Source organism: Mya arenaria, chromosome 8 (assembly GCF_026914265.1).
Source record: "Mya arenaria isolate MELC-2E11 chromosome 8, ASM2691426v1".
Lineage (NCBI taxonomy): Eukaryota > Metazoa > Mollusca > Bivalvia > Myida > Myidae > Mya > Mya arenaria.
Window position 1 is genome coordinate 27,527,676 of NC_069129.1, and position 15,000 is coordinate 27,542,675.

Sequence of the window (15,000 nt, forward strand, 5' to 3'; positions counted from 1 at the left end):
TATTGAAAAGAGTTCCATTGTAGGACCGTTTTTGTTTGCGTTCCCTTTGAAGAGTAATATCATGTTTTCTATCGTTTTACTTTTCCCAGTGCGTTCAATTCACGATTCAATTCTAGCAGCAATATTATGAATACTTAAAGAGATTTACGTAAAATGAGATCGTGAATAAAACGCAATGTGTAAATGAATAGTATTGTTAAGGTTAATTTCATTTACCATTGAATTATTAATTCATCTATTATGGGAATGAATAGCGCAAACACATGTGCATTGTCCGATATTTGTTACAGTATTTGAGCTCTTCTTGCGTTCTTAATTAACTGTCAACCTGATAGTTTTGTTCAATAATGTTTTATTCTGTACAAATCGAGTCCCTAGCTTATAAATAATTCATGATCGACTACTAGTGTTTGAATGCACTTCGAAGGCAATATAAGCTGCGCTTAGCTTTTGGGAAACAAATTGGTATCCTCTGTGGTATTGTTGTCTCGAATGAAATGCTGCGATAATTTCTCCTGACTTCTGTATTGTATTGGATTTCTGTACTCGATGTCTCCGCTGCTCTGTGGTGTTTTGCTGGCATCTCCAAATATTGCGCGTAGGTCCACGCTCCTATTTCGTTGACAGTGCCATTCTGGCGTCGGCATATAAACATGGTTTGATTTGATTTTCGCCAATGGTTAGTGAATTAGCGTTTTGTCTGTGGACATCTGATTCAATATATGATGTCGGAATTGTTTCGGATTAAATAAGGAAATAGACGTACAAAATTTAATTATTTATTTATAGTATTAGTTTCATAGTCGTGTTGTGAGAACCAAAAGGAATAATTCAAAATGAATTTTGGAACCGCTCAAATAATGCTCAGACTTCCCGACGACTCAAATGGGCCGGTTGGCAAACACCGATGCCCAAGCCCACTGCTGGGATCATCAAACAATCTAAACATTATGCCAATGAATAGAAAAAGGGCTTCGTCTTTTAAAAAGCCACGAGAAAAAAACCTCGACATGTTTCTAAGCAACGATATGCGCCCAAGGACCAGTAGTATGCCTTCAAGAAATGCCTTCAAGCGATCACACGAACAACTACTCCAAAAAACTTTACTTGGTTTAAACATTGAGCCAGAATTAGAGACCTACACAGTTCGAGAATTTGAAATGAACTCAAAAGGCGTAATTGTCCACAGGAGCGACTCAATGCGGTCGCGAAGCACAAACAGCGTAATGTCGTCGGAGGGGGACTTTTGTCCAATATCACCCACGTCCCGAACATCAAGTTCATTGTCACGTGACAGTGTAGCACCCAGTCCCGTGCCATCAGCTCCTCCTGCACGGGTACTTGTGACGGGAATTGTGGGCTGCGGAAAAACGGCGATAACGCAGCAGTTTATGACTTCGGAATACTTAGGGGGATTTAACACTAGCATTGGTAGGTGCAGTTCAAAACATTATTGCACAGCCTCTAGGATCAGCACGATTTTGGACATAGTTACGTACGCTTGTTTTTGACTAGAACGATTTTATCACATCGAAAGTGAATTAAGGCACGTATGTAATATCATTAATATAGATCAGGACAATAATAATTATCAATTATAATATCTTCTTAAACGGTAACTACTCAAAATATTTTAAGAAATGTCACAACTACTATACTAGTAAAATAAAAGAATAAGGTCATACAAAAAACACAAAAAGGTAAATAATGACAAATATATTAAACAATTCTTTTAATGCACCGCGCTTAATTCTGACATATATTTTTTGACATGGGACTTCTACGTAGCTATAACTATTTGCTAATCTGTACAATACTACATTTAACTAAAGAGAGCGCTAGGTGAGGTGAATAGTTCAATTCCTTCAACAAACCTTTTATTTAAGAATCCAACCGAAATTGATTAAAATGATGTATGTTCTTAACTTACAGCTAATAAAACAGGATATGTGAGTTCAAGCTAACTAATCCTTCGAGAGGATTTTCATTATTAGAGTTCAGCGCCAGGTCAGATAAATAGTAGGATTATTATTTTCCACTTTCCTTATGAGATTGACCCGTAGATTAGTTCTAGGTAAACCGTTATTATTATAAAGTCATTTTGATCAATGTTGTTTTCACCTTTTTTCCTCATTTAATCCGTATTTTATCCAAGTTTCTATGACATTGCCGGAAAATCAGGCTAATGTTTAAAATGATACGTAAATCAAATGATAATTAGACGTGAACGACCAACAACATCCATCACCAAAACAACAACAGTAACCTAATTTATCTCCTACATAATAAGGTTATAAATGCAAAATTTATTCATGTCTTTACTCCTCAATATATAGTGAAAAAAGCAATACGTACGAAATAAATACAGCAGTCTCTGTTTTAACTGGGACTGTTCAATGTAAACCATCATTCATTTGAAACAATGTCGATGCTCAAAATAACACTAAAGTCATTTATCGCGACATTATTAAAATTGTAAAAATAATTATATTTATTATAAAGCCTGAACCATTGTGAGAAACGCATACATAATGTTACCGTTAATTAACAGAAGTCTTAAAATGGTATCTTGTATACACACTTTCTCTGAAAGTTTAATAGCCATACGCGCTGTCATCTAAATGACCGGCGGCCCAATGGCGTAGCTCCACGTACGTACTATAGGCAAGGACTTGCATAATTTATGATTTTCAAAATATTTTTTTTTCTTTATAAAACAAAGTAAATCAATATAAAACTGAAAGCTTATCATAGTATGGGATAAGAATACTAGCCAGCATTTCTTTGTTTTTAATGTGGTGTATGGGTGTGTTCTTAATTAACGGTATAAACAAAGAACGCAACTAAGCTATGTTGTGTGTTTAGAAAAAAGCTTGGGAATATGCCCCCGCACCCTCTAAAAATCGGGCCTGCACATCATTTCTGGTCTAGGTACGCACCTTTGCCCTTCCACAATCATTGATATTTATCCTGTGTGAAAATGTATTATCGCCTTGCTGTAAATATACAATAATATAACGACCACATATCGGCGACTTTGCAAATTATCTCTGGACCATTGATAAATGGCTCTTATTTTGAACTATTATGTCTGGATAAAAGCAGAGCATAACACATGAGATATTGTTAATCGCGCTTGCACAAAAGCTATTAGGCGTTCCATTGGGAACATGATAAGACAATCAAGGTCGTGTGAAACAGCTGGTTCATTGCACTGCTTCTGCGTCAATTGATTTGTAACATCATTATTCAAGGCATTGCATGTGGAGGCCAAGTCTTTCGGAGCTTGCTACAACATGATATGTTGCTTGGGCTGTCTATATATTCCAAATATATTCGAATTTTTATTGGTTAAAGTTCGTGTCCTTCGATAAAGTGACTGCCTGCATATGAGTTACGAGTCATTTATGACTCATTTGGCGACGTCACATATCTTATTAATCATATTTACTATAAAAATGATTGATTGAGAATGATTTCAAAAGTTTAAATCCAGTAAACATGGTGTCATTAATTTGTGTTCCGTCATATGCATGAAAAGCAGAGGTCGTTTTCGTCTGTTGCTTGTATTAAATTAGCTAAAAGGTACACATAAACGCCAATGGATGCGACATGATTTGAAAGTACAATACATTCTGTATCTTCAATTCCATAGGCCCTAGGGTGAATATGAATACACTGTTTGTACTATACAAATTAGACAGAGGTACATATCCATAGCAATGTAAGGCGGCATGATTCTTTAGTACCTTCCATTTCTGACTACAAAATAATCAAATTCATAGGAACAATGTGGCATTCCATCGTCATTATACATAATTTTGCAGTAAACTCCATTTGAAACTACATTATTGTCAATATTATAGAGCCGATGGAAAATTTGAAGGCACAAACATAAATATATTTTAGAATGCAATACCAAAACACATATCCATCGGTGTATAGACTATCTAATTGATCTTGAGATTTTTAATGCATCAAGAAAATTATAAGGGGAAAAGAGATAAACACTTCAAAATCTGTCTGTGTAGCTTGACGTTCAGAGCAATTTTCTAAAATCGATATTGCAAATTAAAGCTCTCTTAATTCACTTTATCCGAATCGATAACGTAATGCATTTGCTCAATTCTCTTCAATTAGCATTTAATTTGAAAAAATAAACGAGTTTTTAACCAGACGAGTTTTATATAAGGATTGAAATACATACCATTATCACAGAACTAAACAAATATTCAATCCTCATCCTCTTTGATTACAAGAAAAAACATACACAATGCGCCTAATATAAATCGTACTACAGGTTACTGGTGTCAAACTGATGCCAATTGCATGACTGTTTAATTAAAATCAGAATTAAAATATTCAGTAGATGGTTTAAGATATCGTGAATTAACGCGTTAACGCATTTGTTCTTTCCTGATGTTTGTGATAATGTTTTTATCTTCAGGAAACAATAATCTATTTGGGTCCCGCATTAAGATTGTGTGAGTGCGCTTCTCAATTTCTAATAGATTTCTTGGGAAGAAAATAATGCTGTCCGCTCGCATGTTTAGCTACACTATCACATTTTTAATGTTTTGACATCTTGGAATGAGCTCATTTTTGTTAAAAAGTCTGGGAACAAGATATTTTATAAGGTTGACCAAAAATAAGATCGCATTTTTTCATATTTATGGTCGAAAAAATCTTTTATGGCAAAACGCATTACTAACGCTTTGAGAAAACTGCAATTCTCGAATCCTTGTCGAATAGCTGAGATATGTTCTATTATGTTCTATTATGTTCTATTATGTTCTATTATCTTCTATTATGTTCTATTATGTTCTATTATGTTCTATTATGTTCTATTATGTTCTATTATCTTTTATTATGTTCTATTATCTTCTATTATGTTCTATTATGTTCTATTATGTTCTATTATCTTCTATTATGTTCTATTATCTTCTATTATGTTCTATTATGTTCTATTATGAGTATATATGACTGAATTGAAGGCATTGATGACAAAAACAGCTGAATCGGAGACATTAATTTTGGGTCAAAACTGTCCATCTATGAGAGTTCAGTTTTAAAAGCTGTTTTTTTACTTGTCTTTCCTGTTTATTACAGATGCAAAATTTCATTGGCCTTTTCCTTACTGTCCAATGCTTTGCTTTTACTTACAGTACAGAAAATTACAGTATGGTCAACATTTTGTAATGTTACCCTTTCCATATTGTGTAACTATAACAAAAACATACTTTATCTGAATAATGCGTAACGAATGACGTATTATGACTGATAGAGTCTGCGTATCAAATATTATTCTGATTCAGGTTCTGCGTACACATGAACAAGATTTATGAAGAATCTCCGAATACTTCGTATACGGGTGTATTTTGTATTTAGTCTCCTGAAAGAGTACTTTATCTTAAATAACAAGACAATCATCATTTTCTTTCCTCGTTTCGATTTAATTAACAACTTTCGAGAGGATTAACACAATTTATACAAATTATATCACTGGATAAACATTCAAAATTTAACCGATCTCCATTGATCTAAATTGACACGGTTACTCGAAATTCATTAACTTATTTTGAATCTAACTTTAATATTCTTCACGCAATTCATGGGATTTTACCACAACGCTTATAAATCAAATACTATCAAAAAGACATTGACGGTGATAATTATTGAACAATGTGATAAAACAGTATTACGTACACCATTATAATTGACAATATAAATGAAATTTTGATATACAGTCGAACCCCGTTGGCTCGAACTCACAACGACCGTGAAAATACCTCGAGCCTCGGAAAAATCGAGCCAAGCGGGAATGTTAACCATTTAAATACAAAAATCGGTCCTTTTCACCAAGTTCGAGTCATCGAGGAATTAGAGCCAAGCGATTTCGAGCCAACGGAGTTCGACTCTATTTGGAAAATTGTTTCTCTAGCGTTTAAGTACATATCAAACTTCAGGACCACATCCAGGACCCGACAACCACGTTCAACCATAATCCTATTGACAGGCACAATAAGTTAGGCTATAAAGACACGCAATGGTAGCTTACAGCCAAGAGGTTAAGCACGTGACAAGAGCATATTTTATCCATGGTATTGGGACACGTTCAGAAAAATCCATTATTTTCTTTCCAATATTTCAGATGGAGAAACTGAAAAGGTTGTGAACGTGCTCCTCAACGGCGAAGAAACCTCCCTGGCATTTATCGAACACACGACACAGGATGACACGGTATGGAGGGTGTGTTTTCCGAAATGATTAAACTATGACTCAGTTTAAAGATGCACTCTGACTCCCTAACAATTAATACAATTCTTTTAATTTATCGTAAAAGGATAAACTAAATCGAAAACAATGGTTCTTATGAATGATACCGTGTTTAATTTTAACGAAACAACACGCTATGAGATGATAAATCCTTTCGTACCCACCAGTCATTTAATAGTTGTGCGTTTTCAGCTATTAAATACATGGTTACAATCTTGTTATCAGTAATTAATAATTTCCATAAATGCATGATTAAGTAATTAATTAAAGGTTTATCTTTAAATTCATGTCTGTTGTACATGTGTATATATTGTTTTGAATACGAGTGTCACTTTAAACCAATAAAAATCAACTAGGTTTGTTCATACATAAGTTGACAAAATGATAATTTTTATAATTTATCTTCTGTATAAGCATTTAAGGTTGTAAACGACATATTAAAAAGCAATTATCATTTTTTATTTTTTTCATCTATTTTCTTTTTATGTTTTTTAGTTTTTCATTTGTTTTTTTTTTGTTTTCAAATTGACAATAAAAACGGTAGGGTCGGCGCCTATTCCGTAGGTAGGGTCGGGTGACCCGAACCGAATGTATTATTTTAGGCCTAATTTGCAATGTATTGGTGATGGTGTTGCCTAATATCATAATGGATAAGGTTTGGATTTTCTATACAAATTGCAACATGCAATTTTATGCAGTGCAAAACAGAAAATGAAAGCGTAGACCTGTTATTGATTAAAAGGTTTCCTAATCAGACGTTAATGGAAATACTTTTAACCAATATCGATGTGATTTTCTGCGAATGAATTACATTTAAAAACAAAATTACGCATTTACTTAAAGAATAGATATTTTAAGTATAAAACAATTAAACATCTAAACCATAACCAAGGAAAGCGATTACCTTGTCAATATTTTGTTTTCTAATAAGCATCGTCTGATTTAGATAACGTAGACTGTCAGCTACCTTAAATAACATTGCGTTCATCAAAGCAGATTCATTTTACCAGATCCATTCATACAAAATCATCTTATGCTTTATGACTATGCTAATCTAGGTTTCTTTCAAAAACAAGTGATTCAAGCTCTATATTCTATGGTAGCACCTATTAGATAGTTTTTTATATATATAAGAAAGATCACGTTACTCATCTCCAAGAGGACAGGCGTCGAAAGAGTGGGAAGATATAAGTGATATATATATTTTGCCTGTGTTCCAAATGTAACCCTGCTCTAATGAATCAATTCTTTCCACATACTCAATGAAATGTATACTAGTTGTATCCTAGTTGTTAAGTCATATGTTCAGTTTTAAATTCTTTGTCAAAGATACTAAAGACAGATTCAAAAGACTAGTGGTACACCTGTTTTTGGTACGGGCGTCATATTACCTACGGTTGTCTATACATATAATGACTTCATAATAACTCTTTCTTGCAAATATGCATGAAAACCAATGCTTATGCAATACATAACATCATTATCATGCATGGAACTACTTTCAGGGACATTCATTGAAAGAACTTGGGGAAAACATCACCGCCTTCTTGATAGTATACGCATGTGATGACAAAGATTCCTTTGATCGGGCAGTGGACATGCTCTACACTTTGAGGAAAAAACAACACAATGAGGAGATCATCATATTTGTAGGGAACAAATCGGACCTTGTGCGTTCAAGATGCGTCTCATCCGATGGTATGTTTAGCTACAGGTTACAAAAGATGTTACATTTAATTGCATAACAGTAATGGCTAGCATGAATGATGAAATAAATGTGAAGTCTCAAAATGGACAACCGTTTATAATTCCTGATGTTGTCCAAATTTCGTTAAGCAAACAAACAGGAAAACTACTCATTAATTCATTATATTTGACATGTTTTTGCAACATTTTCAAGATGTCTTTACAAGGCATTTAGCAAGTTCTGAAACATCACGCTTATGTCAGATACATAGTCTTAAGATCATGATATTGCTTTGTTTAAATTTCTTGGTTATATTTTCAGAGGCCAAAGCTGTGGCAAAGACATATGGTTGTAAATTCATAGAGACCTCCGTTGTTCTGAATGTAAATGTAGACGAACTTCTTGTTGGTATTGTGAAACAGCTACGCCTTCGAGACGACCTGAAATCCAAGCGTGAAAAGGTCTCTCCAGGATGTGCGTCGTCAAGTAAATCGTTGCTCAGCAAAATCTTCAAGAAAGAGCCTATATCGAAATCCTGTGAAAATTTGTATACTTTGTGAGAGTTGTGTTTTTTTACAATTGATTAGCGAGGTTGCAAAACACTTGTACATGTATAAGTATAGTTGCAGTTTGCCGTTAAGTATTCTGCTAATTCTTTTTCAACGCGTACGGGTTGGCTGATGGTCACTCACGACAATACAAATCTGATCGTAAATGTGAATATTTCAAACGACGGAACACCATTAGTCCAGGACTGATCACGTGACAAAACTTATTTTTCCATAATTGGTCATTTATCTTTATCCATTTTTTTCCGATTCCGATGAATAATTGAAGCATTTGCCAGACTGTGTTGGCGTCTTGATAAATGTTATAAGGTTGTCGACGTGATATATACGTTACGGGGTTTCTAGGTGACCCGATATGTTATATACGGGGCTTAGTAAGCTATATTCAGTGTATGAGCTTCACTCTAACCCTAACTGGTTTCCTTTGTCACGCATATCACATACGGGACACCCTCTACCCGCCTATCCATACCTGTTTGACTTATGTTCGTAATTATGAAGCATTTTAAGTGAATATTTCAAATTTGTTAAAGGGTTTTTCAAAGTTGATTTAACAAAAAATCTCAGAGGAAGTAAACACCAAAAATAGGTGAAATTCAGCAAAGAAATAAGTTATTTAATATTTATGCATTTACATTTTATGAAAGGTAAATTGCACTTGCAATCATTTTCAAACGTACATGTGCGGGTAGCGTTTTGCACCTCTTAATCAGTGTTTTCATTTCCTTTGTATGTGTACATATATATAAATACACAATCTGCTCAAAAGTCTGCAAAGTAAAATATTGCCTTCAATTAAAAAAACAATGCTTTATGAATTTATAATGTAGAATACAGCCGAACCCGTTGGCTTGAACTACCAGGACTGGCAAAACACCTCGAGCATTCGAGCCAAGCGGAAATGATTACCTTCATAAGAAAGAAATCCGCCCTTTACATCCAATTCGAGCCATCGAGGAAATCGTGTCAAGCGAGTTCGAGCCAAGGGGGTTTGATTTTATATTGCAGATATTTAACAATGAGGCACGTCACTATCACCCAACTGCATAACACGGGCAAGCGAACTACTTATTTTATTTTAAGATTGCTTGACGAATATTGTTGTTCGTTCGGGTATATAAAAGTGAAACACGCAAAACTTAATCCCTAAAATTAATGTTTTTAATAATTAAAGTAACTTATTTTTCTAAACAATGACAATCAAAGATATCACTTGAACGTAAATGCATTCTTAGCCGATGATTGCATTAGTTGAAATACTGACGATATAAATATATTTAAGTCTACATTAATAGCTTTACTTTCGTTTTATATATTTTACGTGCTCTTATTCAAAGAGCATAAAATGGCGCCTATGTGTATCGTTTGCTCAAACTTGCTATGTAAGATATTCTTATAAAACAAACATACATAAACATACCGAATATGTATTAAACTGACCCTTGCATGTTTTCAAAAGTCAAGTAACTTTGTCAGTGTACGAGTAAACACTTCTACCTATAGAAAGCATGCTACATGCGTTCTCTGCAGGCTCGCTCTAGGGCTTTCAATTTGTACAAAGTGTCTGATTTTAAGGAAAAAATGTGTGGAATTGTAAAATATTCATATATTGACATTGTGATCCTTTCTTGTATACATATAAAGACTATTGATATTTGAATATAATCTATTCAATTTTATAATATTTTATATTTTGTCTTGTTCTTTTAAAGAGTTTTGTCTTAAAGTGTATAATTTGAAAACATACACATAAACAACTCACGATGAAAAATCCTTGTTAGATGTAAAGAAATAAGTTACGTTGAAAAACAATACATATGTGTGGATTTATTTTTTAAAAGGAATCCTTTTATACGGATATTGACTAACATACATACAAATTGTTTGATAAAAAATATCTCAATATATTAACCCTTGTTTTAAATGAATTAATAAATTCCTTCTGTCAGATTAGTAGGTTTTCGTGAGATGCCAGCAGGAACGACTCTCTTCAAAAGGGTACGGCAAATCTAACTTGTAAATATTTACATTCCTATTGCGTCTCCTAAGATGAACGCATATTATTTCGTTTGCTTTCTATCACGAAGAATGCTACATCTACGGAATACCTCTCATTGTACAAAACCGGCGCTTCTTATTGGTTTATAAACAGCGCTTGTTACTGGTTAAAGAAACGACACTTGTCATTGGTTAAAGAAACGACGTCATTGGATAAATGGCGTTCTATTTTAATAAATATATGTGATTATAATGAAAGAAGTGACGTCAATGAAGATGCCGCAGATTAAACAACCGAATTAATACTATGTTCAATACACGTTTAAGCGTTATTTTCCATGGCTATGGTTGAAATATCACAGAGAAAAATTGCAAATAACGAATGCAAATAACAACACGGAATATGTTAGAATTGTGGTTTATTTTTGTATAAAACATATTTTAATGGTCATGGCATGGATACTTTTATACCAACTTTTGTTTACACCGATGAAAGGCAGAACTGAAACATTCAACCAATGATTAGTCAGTAATACAAACATTGTCCTTTCACCAGTTCTGTAAAGAAGGGGCTACAATTGATAACTCTGAATTATTTACTTTTACTGTCGTTGTCTGCGATTTGACTTGGACTGCCGATACGCCTACAAGAAGGGGAACTCTATGAATTTAGTCAGCTTTATGAGGATGTGTTTGACAATCGTCTTACTGTTAGTTTTGTATGTGCCTTTGCGTATATATGTCTTAAAAAGTATATGAAAGATATGAATGCGTATCAAACATAAGTATTGATAACATTTTATTCTATTTTTGTTATTAAATGTGTTTTAATATTGAAGGCATAAATAAAACTTAAAACTATGTGTTTTCTTGTGGTTGGTAATCAGACAATTATATACAATATATTTTATAATTTCATTTTTGTTCCGATAGATATTTGAAAAATCAGAAAAAATCAAGTCAGTTTATAATTTGTAAAAAATAATATTTTCGATGTTTTAGGTTTATACACACTCTTTCACATTACTCTTTCCTAAAACATATTACATGGATTGCTTTTGGAAAACCCCAAGATGAATTGTTTTTATATAACGCTTTTGTTCGCGTTTACCCAGGCCGATTGTCATCGGGTGTAAGTATGACAGAAACAACTTTACCAGAATGGGAGGGATATTTAGTTAATCAGAAAGAAGATGTTGTTTTGGATTCTTTGACCGCTTTCCACAATGCAATTATTTGATATATTACCCTTTATCGGATTAGTTTAAACTAAACGATACAATGTAGATTGCGTTCGTTTGTTCTTGACATGGTAACAATGTTATGGATACTGTCGATATTCAAGTCATTTTAAGCAATTGATTTTCTATGTAAGTTAGCTAACTTCTTAATATCTAAGCTGAATCTGCCGAACATACAACGCTTCAAATACAGCTTCACAGCTGTTACCTAACTTGTCTCTACATTGACCTCATAACTACAAAGCTGTATCAAATGAAAGACATGCACACAGACAATGGCTGTAGCTTTTTGGAGTCAAATTCATAAACTGGTATATTGGTATTTAATTAGAAGTCTGCTTCACGCGGATGAGGACACCGGAATTGCTTTTGAATCACTCGTTGATTACCTCAAGTTTGTGATAAATTGTTTGATATGTGGTGTCTTCATTCATGTTATGTCTTAGGGCTAGATATTATAAGAAACACATTGATTGTAACTACGTTTATTTGGACAGCCATATTATAGATCTTATATCCCGGAAGTACCGTGTTATCCCAGCATGCAATATAGATATAAATAGCAGACTACAGGAATGAGCATGGTTCATTCATAAGGATAATACAATTCACATCTTCAATTACATCAGCACCTTAAAACTATCTGAACCAGTCAGGGATAATAAACCATAAACTCACGAGCACTCTCACAATATTGGTATTATATTACACAAGACTAGTTTTGATGCCCAGCATCATCGACACCGCGAATGTTTTTGAAACATGACGAAAAGGGAGCAGATGCAGTTCCAAAATATACCAAATTTGAAGCTCTAAAATAACAGCAATCTATAGTTATTGAACGAAATCAGCTCAAGGGAAATACTATCTTAAACTATGACCAACTGACGTTAAATAGTTGTGGTGCTGGTCATGTTTGAGGGACTACTACCAAGCTCGAAGTCTCTATGCCTAAGCGTTTTTTTTTAATTATTGATACGACACTGCGAATAGTCAGTTAAAGGTAACACCGACCTTGACCTTTGACCCACTGACCTTAGACGCAATAGTGTTCATCTGCTTGTCATGACCAATCATACAAAGTGTGAGGTCCATGTGCTAAACCGTTTTTTAGTTACTGAAAATATCAAAATAAATAGAGTTCACATTATGATCATCCTACCTAGAACATTCAATGTCCCTCGGCCTAAGTGTTCATACTTTGATCGGAAACCGATTTCCACCTGAAAGCAATCCTTAAGGGAACCACGACATTGACCTTTTGCTATCTGACCTCAACAAACGTTTTATTTGCTGCTCATGACCAGCCCCTGGCCGACAACGTTTCAAAACCCTGGGTTTAAGCTTTCTTCAAATACCGTGAGGACGGACGGGTGGGCGCAGAGATCAGTAAATATTTGCCACCCATTGGGGGCATACATATCCCAGGTGCTTTAAAAAACTAACACTAATAAACTTAAAGTTTAATGTTTTTAGTAAAGAGTTCAGTTTTACGTAAGCCTTTGGTGAATAGGGCAAATTATATACGCTTCCTGTTTATAAGGAGAACATCAATAAAAACAGGAGCATATATGAGAAAAAATCAAAGTCATTATAACAAGTGGAATGGTATTTTTAATAAAACTTAGCATTAATGATATCAAAAATAAAATTCACACGAGTGTATACTCATAGATTTGCAGGATAACAACGGTCTAAATAAAATAAACTGTACTGTATTGAAGACATTGTAAGAAGTACAACAGGATCTGTATTACAGAAGCATTTTATGTAAGTTTTGAATTTATTAAATTAAATATATAAAATAAAAATGATATATTTCAAGATCATATTAGAACTTTAAGCCACAATTAACCTCTATGTATAAAGACCCAGTCACAGTGTTTTTAAGTCTTGTAAATGTATATCGAAATAAATGTATATCAAAATGACTTCTATTAACCTCATTGACATTTTTATCCTCAAGTTTGATTAAAAAAATGCATTTATCGTAATAACAAAGTTGCAAAAATCCCTCATTTCTTGATACACTTAAAAATGTCATATTTCAAATACGCAAATTATCCTCCGAAACCATTTTTGAACTTTGATGGATCGGGTCATAATGACTGTGAACAAAGCTATACAATATGTACTCCACGAGTTCGGGGACAAGTTATCAATTATCAATTTAAGGTGTACAAAGATTTGAAATAACAGTATAACCTGTTTAGTATCTTGTTGTGTTTTTCTATTTTTTTATGTGTTTATTCATTTGCTTGTTCATAAAGGTTGCATTTTATTTTACAATAATAATGTTGAGTGGTCCACGTTTTTAACTCGTGCTCCATGGTACAGCTTTGAAACCCATCCAACACTGACGACCCGTTTCTATGCGGCTTCAATATGTATAAACCTGCATATATATCTTAAGAATGACTATCCTTGACTTATTCGGTCAACAAGTTCTACATCTGCTGATGAAGGTATTGCCATTGTTTCATGTGAATATGTATTATCACCTTGCTGTTCACGTACAATGATATCACGACAACTAAAGCCGTTATCAGTGCTATATCATTTTATCTAGAGTCCATTGATAACCCGTTAGCCGAGAATTGAACTATTATGTCCGGATAAATGCAGAGTAAAACCTGTTATTAGAAATACCTGATCACTTCCGTTGACAGAATACAAAAGCTATTAGTCGCTTTATTAGGGACATAATAATACCGTTTTGAGAAACCCCTAGGTCATTTACACTGCTTTCGCATTGGCATTGAATTCGATGACAAACAGCGTTTTAGACCTTGCTTAAGCATGTGTGTGTTAAATGTAAAGAGGTAATTACATTCAATACGGTAATTTATTTCACAAAACGAGGTCTGATAAAGTTCAATGAAATGTACTTATCGCGTTTGAGATGTCCACAGAAATGAAACAGTATCATGAATATTGTTGACAGTCAAGTCATTTTCAGGAATTAATTCCCTGTATAACTAAATAAAACAATGCTTGATTTGTCGAATATATAACGCTCCAATTGCAATTTCACGGTTGTTTCCAACCTGGCCAATAACTGGATCACGTTGTTGTGTACAAAGCACTTGGTAAACACAGGTTATCCTTGACTGATACGGCCAACAAACTTCTACATTATCGCGTCTCCCATAATTATTGGAGGCACCGCCATTATTTCATATGTAAATTTGTATTACTTGGCTCTTAATAAACACTGATAGCACTGCAA

General features: G+C 33.8%; 1 protein-coding gene across 1 annotated transcript; it reads left to right on the plus strand.

Annotated features, from left to right (window-relative positions):
* Positions 1–611: 611 nt before the first annotated feature.
* Positions 612–11,376, plus strand: LOC128242573 (GTP-binding protein RAD-like). The gene is made up of 4 exons (XM_052959777.1): positions 612–1,431; positions 6,152–6,240; positions 7,782–7,974; positions 8,285–11,376. Exons 1-4 carry the CDS (start codon positions 837–839, stop codon positions 8,521–8,523), a joined length of 1,116 nt encoding a protein of 371 aa, XP_052815737.1. The 5' UTR covers positions 612–836; the 3' UTR covers positions 8,524–11,376.
* Positions 11,377–15,000: the final 3,624 nt, after the last annotated feature.

Coding starts and splice junctions, on each gene's coding strand:
- LOC128242573 (XM_052959777.1), top strand. CDS start 837: ATGAATTTTGGAACCGCTCAAATAATGCTCAGACTTCCCGACGACTCA. Junction 1,432..6,151: donor GGGATTTAACACTAGCATTG/GTAGGTGCAGTT, acceptor CCAATATTTCAG/ATGGAGAAACTGAAAAGGTT. Junction 6,241..7,781: donor ACACGACACAGGATGACACG/GTATGGAGGGTG, acceptor AACTACTTTCAG/GGACATTCATTGAAAGAACT.